This window comes from Gracilinanus agilis, chromosome 4, assembly GCF_016433145.1.
Source record: "Gracilinanus agilis isolate LMUSP501 chromosome 4, AgileGrace, whole genome shotgun sequence".
NCBI classification, from domain to species: Eukaryota; Metazoa; Chordata; class Mammalia; order Didelphimorphia; family Didelphidae; genus Gracilinanus; species Gracilinanus agilis.
Window position 1 is genome coordinate 161,687,160 of NC_058133.1, and position 13,145 is coordinate 161,700,304.

General features: G+C 38.8%; 1 protein-coding gene across 1 annotated transcript in view; it reads left to right on the top strand.

Annotated features, from left to right (window-relative positions):
* Nucleotides 1–3,112: 3,112 nt before the first annotated feature.
* DCAF8 (DDB1 and CUL4 associated factor 8) overlaps nucleotides 3,113–13,145 on the top strand; it is a 37,343-nt gene continuing 27,310 nt past the window's right edge. Inside the window, exons 1-4 of the mRNA XM_044675949.1 lie at nucleotides 3,113–3,131; nucleotides 5,883–5,962; nucleotides 8,911–9,605; nucleotides 10,382–10,522. Coding sequence (XP_044531884.1) covers nucleotides 5,914–5,962; nucleotides 8,911–9,605; nucleotides 10,382–10,522 — 885 coding nt within the window. The 5' untranslated portion in view covers nucleotides 3,113–3,131; nucleotides 5,883–5,913. The remainder of the gene's footprint in view (nucleotides 3,132–5,882; nucleotides 5,963–8,910; nucleotides 9,606–10,381; nucleotides 10,523–13,145) is intronic.

Genomic DNA, 13,145 nt, shown 5'->3' on the forward strand with positions numbered 1-13,145 from the left:
AAGGACTTAGGCAATTGGAGTTAAGTGACCTGCCCAGGGCCATACAGCTAGGAAGTGACTGAGGCCAGATTTGAACCCATCCTTTTAACTCCAGGCCTAGCATTCTGTCCACTGCGCTACCTGGATGCTCTTACTTTTTTAAATTTTAAAGAAAGAGTCTCCCTATTTCATCAGGATGGAAGGTCAGTGCTACTTGTTATTCTCTTTTCTGACCTGGGCCAGTTTGCCCTTTCAGTGGCCTGGTTATCCTCCAGTCCTAGGAGCTCACTATATTGGTGCTAGACTTGGTCTTTAGCTCAGAATTTGAGTTCAAGTCATCCATCAATCTCAGCCTCCTCGGATTACAATTTTGTACCACCATCACTCCTGAAGTTCAGTCAAAGAAATGAGACAGTGAGCAGATAGGAATAAAAATAGAAAATTCATAGCATTCTATGCTTCTTCAGTCAAGGAAGTATGTTGGCTATCATTCATTATCATTAACAATAGGGGGGGAAGAGGTGGGGGATATTGAACCTTTATTAGGGCTTCTGATAGCACTAAGTGGTGGCTTGCATTGAAATAGAAATACAGCTTCCTGACTCCCCAGATGTGGAGATCTAGCTTCTCACTTTTCTGATTACTGTATCATGCAGGTTACTTTGGCCAACTCCCATCAATCCCTTTTGTCTTGTTGTAAGTTTTGAGTTGTTGAATTTTTCTGACCCTACCTTCATGTGTTTTCTTGTATAGATCTCTCTTGTTAATATCAAGATAAGAAAGTAATCCCTGTGCTTTGAATAAGAGACTGTTCAATAGCTCTGTTCATATGACTCTTTTTATCCTGTGCTTTGTTTCTACCTATGCTTGGGTTTAGTTAATATTTTATCATATGTTGGTTAATGTTTAAAAATCCTAGTCTGTTATGACATGTGATGTCAGGGTCACTGGCAATACTAAAATAGATTTTAAAATGGGATTTGACTTTCTTTTCTCTTAACAGTTTACTAGTTAATTTTCAATTTGGTGGAGGTTATTTTAGAACATAAGCAGTAGAGTTAATTTAATTAAACTTCTCAGTTACCTGGAGCATTGAGCTCAGGAGCTTGTCCAGACCTAGTATGACTGGTATTCGTTGGCATTTCACATGGAAGACATTTAAGGTGAACCCAGATATTGCTGAGAGTGGGACAAAAATTTCAGGAGGAAACTGGATTTGTGCAAGTATGATATTTAGCTGGAAATTAGAAACCAGGATTGTGTTACATGGTATTTGCTCTATAAGAGTCCTGAGGCACAAATATAACATATTGGCCTGCTTCCAGTTCAAGCAATTAGTCTCCCTCTGAACCCTTAACTGCCTTAGTTGTTAGTTGGTTTTAGGTTTCTTCTTTGTTTTGAAAGGCACTGAGGCCTAGAGGAAAGAGCATTAGAGTCAGAAGCCCTGAATTCTGTGTCTACTAGTATATGAACTTGGGTTTAACCTCTCTGGGTCAGTTTTGTCATCTACACAATGGGAATGTAATATTTCATGCTATCCTAAAAAAAGGAGATATACTTACTACTCCAGGTTGTTTGCCACATACTATTGTTACAAATATCAAAGGAGACAATGGATACAACGTGTTTTGTAAACGCACTATATAAATAAACATACTATCATTTCATGCCTGAAATTTGTGTTTCTTTATGCCTGAGTTATAACAATCTACTTCAAAGGTAAGGTTTGCAATTTTATTGTTTTTAACTTTTTTCCCCCCTCTGGGACTTGGATCCCAAAGGGAAATTAAGGGCCTGCTGGAAGACTCAAAGTTACATATTTCTTAGTGGAGCTTGTACTTGAAATTAAGACTTTTAACTCCCAACCCATTGCTAATTCTGCCTAACTCTAGTGCCTGAACAGTAATTGCCAGAGATTATATATATATAGTCAATTCTTTCCACCTTTAGGTGGTCTTGATTTTGATGCTCACAGATGGTAAGGTTTTGTTTTCAAATTATCTACTCTCTACTTGACAAATTTCTTCTCTTCCTTCCCCTTTACTTTCAGCACTGAATTCTAGCAATAGTTTTTCTGAACTAATTTACTTTAAAACAAGACTAGCTTTATAACCATTTAAGTAATATTTGTTATTGGGTATGAAATTGGACTTTTGGCACTCTCTTGCCATCTAAGCCAGACTGACTGAGAAGAATAGTAATGAGAACTGGGAAAACAACTGAAACATAGAAATTCAGAGTTTGTAGGAATCTTAGTTGTGAATCTAGTGTGATCAATACCTTAGACAGAATCCCTTCTTCTGATTTATCTGAATCATGCCTTTGCAGGGAAACTTCCAGTGAGAGGGATCCTACTACTAAAGCAGGCCACTCTACTTTTGGAAGATACAAGTGTAGGAAATTTTTTGTTATACTATGCCCAAACTTGCCTCATTTTAGCTTCTACACATTGCTCCTGATTCTGTCCTTTGGAGCTAGACAGAGCAAGTCTAATCTTTCCACATGACAGCCCTTCTTATACAAAGACTGCATTGGGGTTAAGTTGAGATACCAGAACATTTAACTAAACACATCTCTTTTTCATTCTAGGCTATTCCCTACATAGCCACCAAAGTGATTTTCCTTTAATGCAGGTTTTACTATGCCAGTTTCCTGCTCATTAAACTCCAGTGACTCTGTTTCCTCTAGAAAAATTATATCAGAAAAAAAATATATATTATGTTTCATTGTTTAAAACCCCTTTAAAGCCCATTGTTTAAAGCCTGGCACCAACTTATATTTCTAGCCTCAAATATTACACCACTTCTTGTACTCTGCAGTTCAGCTAAACTGGCCTTCTTGCTCTTACCCACAACATTCCATGTCCCATCTCAGCGTCTTTGCACTGGTTTTATCCTGTCTGAAATGTACTCCCATTTCTTAGAATTCTTCATTTTAAGACTCAGGTTCTACTTCTTGCATAAATCTTTTCTTCTGGCAGCTAGTTATATTTATTTTGTATATATTCTCTATATTATAGATGTCAGGAAGCATGGTGGAGTAGTTAGAGAACTGTCTGGCTGTCACACCAGGAAGATCTAGTTCAAATTCAACCTCTGGCTCCATCCTTGCTGTGTGACTCTGACCAAGTCTCTTCACCTTTTTTGTTCTAGGTAACTCTCTTAAGACTTTAAATTGCAGAGAAGGTACCAGCATGCATTAGTAGAGGGATTTTGCTGTTTGTTCCACCTACTAATGAAAACACATCTAGTCCCTATCTTTTCCATACATAGATCTGTGTCGTCTCCCCTGATTGAATGTATACTTGAGGGCAGAGACTGTCCCATTTTGTTCTTTTTATCTGTAGTATCTTAAGGTCCTGGTATGTAGTTGGTACTTAATGCTTGTAGATTGGTTGAAATGTCCTAGAGGCAGGTGAAGATGCAGGTCAGGGTTAGACATTTGTTAGTCAGCTGTGTAAAGGAGATAGTTAAAATATTGAGAGTTAATGATATTTTTCAAGATCAGGGTACAAAAAAGAGAAGATTAAGGATCTTGGAAAATGCCAACATTAAGGGATTAGGAAGAAGATGAGGAGCTATTAGTAGAGAAAGAGAAGGGAGTAGTAGAGTACCAGGAAAGTATGATATTGTGGGATCCAAGAGAAACAAGTATGCCAGAGAGGGTGGTAAATAGTATTAAGTGTTGCAGGGGACAGGTTAAGGAGGACAGAGGCTTAGAAAAAGCCATTGGCTTTGATAGGAAGTCATAAGGGATATATAGCCATTATTAGCATTCATTAGTTTTAATTAATCTGCCAATTCTGAATTTACTCAGTTTTTCTGTGTAAGTAAGAAGGATCTGAAGTTCAGTACTCTCAGAGGTGCTAAGTGGCATCTGACCTTAGCAGTTCATTTGTTTCTTCATGGAGATTGTAGTGAATTAGTATGATATAGAAATGGCTCTGGATAGATGACCAGGCCTGGAGATGGGAGGTTTAGATGTGGTCTTAGATACTTTCTATCTATGTAACTCTGGGCAAATCCTATCACTCCAACTGCTTAGCCCAATTCTCTGCCTTGGAATGAATACTTAGTACTGATTCTAAGACAGAAGGTAAAGGTTTTTTTATAAAAAGAAAGAAAAAACGAAAATCAGGACCCTAGGCATAGTTTTGGCTCAATACTTAAGAGATGTGGAAGAGATTTCTGACCTTTTAGGTCACTTTCACCTCCAGGTTAGACAAGGATTATTGAATTTGAGTTTTTTTGTCAGCTTTAATTTTAGTTCACCATGTCAGCTTAGCAAACACCTTTCTGTTTCATAGCTCAGTTTTGTACTTTCCAAAATGCAGTAGTCATTCTTTCCTGACTTTGGGGGACTATTTTATGTAATGAAAGTAGCAGTAAAACCGAGGGTATGGGAGAAAGATGCAGCAGAATATTAAACAGGCTCTTGGGAGGGGTAAAAAAACACATGTAATGTCAAGGACAAAAATGTACAAAAATGCAGTCATGGAAGGGAGGGGAGAAAACAGACCACATTGCAAAACAGCCCTGTGTCATCTTTCCTTTTGTGACTCTAGAATCTGCTTTCTTTTGGCATTGCTTTAGTAAACAGACTTTAGGTATCCTTCCTTCAAACTCAACATCAGCCTTGTCATTGCATTTCTTTCCTTTCTCCAACTATGATTAATTTTTGGGCAGCAGTCTCTTTGAGGATACTCTGGGAAGCTACTTAGATCTCCAAGGAGAAGAATGGGGGTTGGGGGTAATGGTAAAAGATGGGCTGCTTCTAGGATGATTGTGATAGGAATGAAAGGGCTGTTGAAAGATCATGGGCCACTGTGGCTGGGGACAGGGACCAGGATCATAATCACACTTTGTTTTTCTCTAGTGCCTTTTGTCCAAGGCACTGAAAGGGCTTTTTAACAATTCTGATCTGAACAAGCATTCTCTGCTTTTTATGGATATTTTGGGGAGGTGGGAAGGAGATCCAGAGAACAAGAGGATTGTGCCTAGAGTTGCAATAGGATAAAAGAAAAAATTCCAGGTATCTTTGACCCCTAGAGAGTCCATGACTGGGATTGTTGTATATTCATAAAGATGTATAATTGTTGTCATATAAAATAGGCTAAGGAAAAGAGATTAGAGGATAGAATTTAGAGAAATATTGACCATTGTTATTAAATTTTTTTTCTCTTTTTATTTTTTTCTTCATTACTTACTTCACTTAGACCCCCAGAAATATGGTTGTCCTGTCAGACTCTGATCTGTAAACCAGGGGTTCCTAGGTTCTAATTCCACCTCTGATCTTCCTCTTAACCTACTTTACATCACTTAACAATTAATAACTTAATGCTTGTAATGGGCTAGGAATCATCCATCTGAGTAGAATATAAAGAAAGGCTCAGGTTTCTACCTCAAAGAACCTGAATTGCCTCTTGTGTAAAATGAGTTTCCAAATCTAACTTGACTCTCACACAGTGTGGACATGTGTGTTTTACCAAGTCTTTTGGTTATGTCTTACTATAGCATTTATAACAAATGGTTCTATAGCATCTAGAGGTGAATGTAGAAGCCAACATTTTTCATTAAATTAGAGCTCTCTGTTGTTACTGCCTGTCATTTGCTATTTTTCCACCATTCCAGATTCTATTTCAGTTTTCTTTTCCCTCATTCAAAGACATGAACATTTAGTGAGCAAAGCAAAGAAATAGTGATTAGTTCCACCAAAGATCTGTTCCTTTTCTGGTTTTAGACTTAGAAAAAAAGACCTAGGCTATGTATTTTTATCTGGGAAGCCTTATAAGTATATGCACAAAAAAGCCTTTTCTAAATATTACAAAAATTGTTGCTTTTCCTTGTTCTTCTGTCCTCCCTAGGGTTGATTGTTTCTTAATTGTTTCATTTTCTTCTCCTAAGTCCAGGCTGGCTACAACAAATACAACTCAAGATGTCTGGTAAAGGGAGCAGCACAGATGGCAAAACAGACCTTGCAAATGGTAAGGTAACAAGGAAGAAGGAAAACTTTCTTTGCTATCACTGGAGTTTTATGGACACTTCTTGGAAGAATTTAAATTCACCCTAAAGGTGTCATTCTCTTGAGTAGCAGAGTTCAGATCATTTTTCCTAAAAGTGAGAAAGAAAATAACTTTCAAGAACTTTTTTTTTCCCAGCTCTTATCCTAATATCTCAGAAAATGTTGAGAACTTAAAAACTCCTCTAAAGAGGCCAAAGGACTTATTTCTCGATTCCTGAAAAGTTATAGGAAAATGTGAGAACAGGCAAATTTAGATGATGAAGTTAAAAGAATGATAGGATAACATCCTTTCAATGGTCGGAGCTATGGATCTTTGTTGGGAGGTTGGGGATTACTAGGGACACTGGGGAATTCTTTTTCATCACAGAACACAAATCACCAGTGAGATTAAATGGAGATGAAGTTACAAATTTAGGCAATGGAAACAAGATTTCTCTTTTCAAGGTCATTGCCCCCAGTTTGTAAAGCACAGGGCACTAGGCAAAGTTGAAAACAGAATACTATAAGAGTTCTAATACCCATGGGACTGCTTAAGTCCATTCAGATGATCAGAATAGACTCTTACTGACAAGTTTGTGGAAGCTGCCTGGGCAGGCCTAAGTAGTCTTGGTGAGAGATAACTTCTTTAATGTTTCTTCAGTGGAAGAAACAGAGATTTCAGCATGTCTTACACCTTACAATCTGAGTGTACTGGCTAAATTACAATTCCTTTGCTTTGTATAAAGGAATTGAGATATAAGCTAAAGAAGGATGGCTGAGGCTGACTTTGGTTCCATTTTTTGTTCCTTTGAATCATTTTTCTGCCTCTGTTTAACAACTGTAAGGGAAGGTAAGTGAGATTTTTCTGATCAGAAGAGTATTGTAAGGCTTTAGGTTGCAAAGAAGTTTGGAGTTGTGGTACATTATGACCATGGATTAATGTTGAATTATTAGGGGCTACTAGGTGGCTCAGTGGATAGTCTTGTGGGGGAAAAACTGGAAATAACTAATTTTAAACATCTTATTAATTTATCTTACAATAATAGTCAGGCCTAGAGATAGGAGGTCCTGGGTTCAGATGTGACCTCCAATACTTTCTAGCCATGTAATCCTGGGCAAGTCCTTTAACCCCAGTTGCCTAGCCTTTACTGCTCTTCTGCTGTGGAACTGATACTTGGTATTGCTTCTAAGAAAAAAGGCAAAAGTTTTTTTTTTTTTTTAATGTTTGATTATTAGAGTATTGAGGGCTTCAACTGAGAGATGCCATGGCTCCAATGGAATTCATGTTTGTTTCTGAATTTTTATTAATCATTACAATGAGAGGGTGTAAAAGGTTTTGCTATTTATTTGTTCTTCAATGTCTGTAGATTTGCTAGGATATTCTTGTCCATTTCCACCATCAGCCCTATTTATCATTGAAAGGAACTGAATTGTTAACCACAGAGCACACAGGCCTCAGTTTCAGCTTGCAAAGTAATGGTTTATTTTTGTTTTTGTTCCACCTACTGGTTCAAATCCCTAAGTAAAGTAGGATTGCATATTTAAATTCAAGTTCTTGGTCCAGATTGATAGGTTGTTCTGCAGAACTTTGCCATTCTTGGCAACTTTTGTTTGTGGTCACATGATTCTTAGGGCAAGACTTGAATTGAACATAAGGCTATCTTCCCACCTTCAGGGATGAACTTAAGCCCTCTTCTGTCTCTCATCCATTTTCCTGCTCCCTTGTTTTCTTCCCATCTGGGCCTTAGGTTAGGAGCTTTAGAAGTATTGGTACTTGGTATTCTATCCAAGTACTGATTGGAATAAGATGGGACCCTGTGGTATCTATTTCCAGGAAATCTGATCTACTGAAGTGACTCAAACATTTCATCATTCCCAACATGGCAGACTCGAAATATTATGAACTAAGAGAAATACAAGTACCAACAGTGAACACATACTTTCCCCACTTATCCTTATTGCTTGTTCCTGTGTTATGCTCATGTAAGTCAGATTACTGTTTTTTTTTTTCAGTGCTAAATAAAGCTGATGGTGGAAATGGATAAGAAATATCCTAACAGGAGATAGGAAAATATATGAAATAGAAGATGGTGGTGATTTCCTTAATTAGGAGCTAGAATAACTATTCAGCAGTCAGGAGACTTCAATTGAGCTGTTCTCTTCCCTTGCCTAAGAGGAATAGCTAAAATAGCTCTTGCCAAAAAGAATTGCTCCATGATGTATAAGACTGTATATAAGGATACTGTCTTCTTTCATTAGTGACATGCCAGGTTAAACTAATCAATGAGGGGCAGCTAGATGGCTTAGTGGATTGAGAACCAGGCCTGGAGACAGGAGGTCGTGGGTTCAAATTGGCCTCACACATGTCCTAGCTGTATGACCCTGGGCAAGTCACTTAACACCCATTGCCTAACCCTTACCACACTTCTGTCTTGGAACCAATACACAGTATTTGTTTGTTAAATACAGGCTTAAAAAAACCCTAAACTACTAATCAATACACATGCAGTAGGACCCTGAGGATCTGTGCCAAGTACTCCCCAGTATTCATGGCCGCCTATTTATGAACTTTTCTTTAGACTTATTCTAGCCTAGAGTTTCCTGGGTCTTCTTACTCTGTGTCAGAGTGTTTATGGTCTGGGCCCAACTGTGTGGCATAAAGGAGAGTGTCAGGTTCAGAATGAACATATCTAAACTCATGTGTGGCCTCTGTCACTTATTCTCTCTTGAGCCCTCCACTTAACTTCTCAGTCCTACTGGTCATGATCAAATTCATATCATCCTCACAGTGTTGAAGTCTTTCTTTAAGAAATTACTGTTCTCAAGCTCATAGGATGAGAGTGCCAAACTTGGTTCCTGAGCCCATTGTTAGGATTTCCTGAACTGAAGCCATGGTCTGATATCTTTTCTCCTCCTCCCTCTCCTACATAGGAAGCTTATCCAGCAGTCCAGAGGAAATGTCTGGGACAGAAGAGGGGAGAGAAACATCCTCAGGCATCGAGGTTGAGGCTTCAGACCTAAGCCTGAGCCTAACTGGGGATGATGGGGGTGGTCCCAACCGCACCAGCACAGAAAGCCGAGGCACAGACACAGAGAGCTCAGGTGAAGAGAAGGACTCTGATAGTATGGAGGATACTGGCCACTACTCCATTAATGATGAAAACCGGGTCCATGACCGCTCAGAAGAGGAGGAAGAGGAAGAAGAAGAAGAAGAAGAAGAAGAGGAGGAGGAAGAAGAGCAGCCCCGGCGCCGCGTTCAGCGCAAGCGAGCCAATCGTGAACAGGACTCATCTGATGATGAACGAGCCCTTGAGGACTGGGTGGCCTCAGAGACATCAGCTCTGCCCCGGCCCCGATGGCAGGCCCTCCCAGCCCTGAGAGAGCGGGAGCTGGGCTCAAGTGCTCGCTTTGTGTATGAAGCTTGTGGAGCACGAGTCTTTGTGCAACGCTTCCGTCTGCAGCATGGGCTAGAGGGTCACACTGGTTGTGTTAACACTCTGCACTTTAACCAGCGTGGCACCTGGCTGGCCAGTGGCAGTGATGACCTCAAGGTGGTAGTGTGGGATTGGGTTCGGAGGAGACCTGTATTGGACTTTGAGAGTGGCCATAAAAGCAATGTCTTCCAGGTGAGTCAGGGGAGCATTATGGTATCTGCATAAGAGAAGGAAATAATATTACTTTTCCAGGTTAGTTGGAAAGCCAGGTTTTGTACTTATTAACTTCCTATCTATTGGGGGATTCATGGTAGTTATTAGAGTTAGGACTTCCTAGGTCCTCCATCTGACTTTGGTAAGATGAAGTTGGTTCTAATATAGCAAAAGTTTCAAAATTCCTGTGTTCCAGCTACAGAGTGACCTTTGTGAGGAAACCCCTCCCTTTGCCCTGTATCTGGTAAGAATGGAACACCATATTTACAGTGCTTTAAACTCATAAACAACATAGGCGGTATACATGGATCCTCAGGATAATTTACCCAAAACACATGAGTGGTATTGAGTGGTATTAGTATCCCCATGCATTATTTTCCTTGCCTAACCATGCCCCAACCAGGTAGTTTCTCTTCCAAAATTTATTTATTTCTAGAATCAAGAGATTTATGTTTTCCTTCTTTCTCTGTTGTATTTCTTGATTCCTCTCGTACCCAATTTTCTCCTTTATTCCTACTACAAATTCCACTCTTCCCATCTTCCCTTGTGTTTATCCTCTTAAACTGCAAAAAGAAGTAATTTTGCAATAGCCAGCAGCTTGAAGAGGAGAACTTAGCTCTTAATCTCTAGGTGGATGCAACTCATTCACCTCGTGAAGAAAAAGAAAGCCTTCTAGGGCCATTGTCATTACTTGGCCTGCCCTAATACTCTTGATATTTTTGTGTGTGTTTCTTTTCCTGTCTTGCATGATCTAGGCCAAGTTTCTCCCCAACAGTGGTGACTCGACTCTTGCCATGTGTGCCCGTGATGGGCAGGTGCGGGTAGCAGAGCTGTCCGCCACACAGTGCTGCAAGAACACCAAGCGTGTTGCCCAGCATAAGGGAGCCTCCCATAAGGTAACCACCTAGCCTCCACTGTCTTTACTTGACTTAATGATAATTTCATTCTTCATAAGTTGGAGGAAATAATGAGAAATTCTGTCTTGAAGCTGATCTTTGTTAGCAAAGAAGAACTAGTTTATGGGAAGAAATAATGTAAACCTTGGTGGAAAATAACCTTTTTGTACTTGAATTTGTGATAGGAGGAGAAGAAAGCTAGAACTAAAATTCTACAATTAGCTGAGGAGGGATGGCAAGTTCTCAGGAATAAGATTAAAGAGAAACAATTCTTAAGAGGAGAAAAATGGGGAGTTGTCTAAAGATGCTGCCATGGATGAAAAGGAATTCACCAGCCAATTTATATTTTCAAGAACTATTTACAAAGGATGGCAGCAAGGACAGATGAAAGATTGAAAGATCAATACAAAAGCATGTGAGAGAATAAGGTCAAGAGGGCTAAAGTTCACAACATATTAAACTGGTGAAGAAAAGAAAAGACAACAGAAAGAGATTAGAAAACTATATTAGAAGGGAAAAGGAGGGGCAAAAAAACAATGGAAAGACAGATTGTCTTGATTTTCAAAAATTGAAGAGAATGACAAGTTTAAATTAAAAGCTAGTGAGCTTGATTTTGATTCCCGTCAATATTCCAATATGTGTTATTAATATAAAGGATGGTTAGTGAGCATTGGGGGGGAGGGGAAGAGGTGGTCACAGAGAACTAACATGATTTCATCAAGATCAGATCATCAAAAAACAGCATCTTCCTATTTCCTTCTATTAGGCTCGGAACAAGGTTCCCAGCCTAATAGATCAAGGCAATACTATAATTTGTCTAGATTTGAGTAAAGCACTTTAGATTCTTATGCATATGTTTTAAAAAAGATGTAGAGAGTTGGCTAGATTATAGTATAATTAGGTATATGAATATCTGATACCCAAGGAATATCATTAATGGTTCTATGATACTTTGGAAGGAGATATGAAATAGAGGGCTGTAGAGAATGTGAAGATGGGATTGACTCTTCCCTTGCCTACTTTTAAATTTAATCAACCAAAAGTGTAGACACCCTTACTTAACACTAAGTAAGGGAGGTTCCGCAAGCCACTTGCTAAGGTGGGTGACAACTCAGAAACGACTGACCACCCCCTGGACAGTGCTAAGCAAATTAAAGACAGCAATTGGTCCCCATAAAGTGGAGGAAGGTACAGGAAATTTGTGCTTCTGGTCAGATTGCTCCTGGATCTTCTCCTTTGAAGCTTTGACCAGGATGAGTGAGAAGCTGACCCTCTTTTCCTGGCTTCTGGAGAGATTAATTTCGGGGAGGCCTCCCCTTCTTGGAGGAGGCTGTGTGGGTGGAACCCTTATTTAATTTACCCTCAGGCCCTCTGGGGTTAACAAGACCTGCTGGAGTTGAACAGTTACTGGAGCAAATATTTCGTGTGGTAGGATAGACATCTCCTCTATCTTCTTTTTCATTTCTCTACTTTCATTCTCTCCACTTTTTTTTTTTTTTTTGTAAATAAAAGCTGCTAAGAGTCATTTTGACTTGAGCTATAATATTTTTAAATCATCGACCACAGTATCATCTTAAAATTCTCGTATATTTAGCTCAACCATAAAATTTAATTCCTTATAAGAATCTGTTCTGGGCTCTGTACTATATAACATTTTTATCAAAGATTTGGCAAAAGGGACTGATTAGCATATTTTTCAGGACACAAAGCTGGGAGGGATATCTAACACAAGACTTAAAGATTTTGAAGGGCTAGAATATTGTGCTTAATTGAATAAGATCAGATAGAATCGAAGTGAATTAAGGTCTTATCTAGGTTAAAAAAGTTAGTTTTAAAGGATACAATTAAGGATTAATGGCTAGATAACAGTCCATCTGAAAAAAGACTAAGGCTATTGGTAGACCAAAAGCTCAATATAAGTAAATGGCATGATTTGGCAACCAAGAAAGCTACCACAGGTTGGGGTTAACTTTGGGGTTAAATTAAGAGAGGCATACCTCCTAGGAATTAAGGAAGTTGGAGTTCCTCTCTGTCCTGTTTAGACAATAATTAAGTTCTTAGCTTTTTTGATATCATGGATGCCTTCAGCAGTTGGTGAAGCCTATGGATTCCCAAAATAATGTTTTCAAATGCAGAAAATTAAAAACACAAGATTACAATGGAAACTAATTATATTAAAGCAGAGTTATCAGAATATTTTTTCAAAAAACAAGATTTACAGATCCCAAGTTAAGAGCCCTGAATTAGAATATTGTGTTTTGAGTCTTAGTGTTCAGAGGAAGACATCCAAGATAGTGAAGGAACTTGTGAGGATTGATTGAAAGAAGTGGTAAAATTTAACCTTGAGAAAAGAAGCCTTAGAGATATATGATAACTGTTTTCAAGTACATGAAAGTTTACTACATAGATGAAGGTTTGGACTCTTTTTTTTCTTGGCCCCAGAGGGCAAAACTAGAAGCAGTGAGTGGAAATTGCAGGGGCAAATTTAGGCTTGATATAAAGAAACACTTCCTAACAGTTAGAACTATCCAAAAATGGAATGGGCTTCCATGGGAAGTAGCAAGTTGTCCCTCACCAAAGGTCTTCCAACAAAAGATTAGAAGATTACTTTTCAGGTATGATG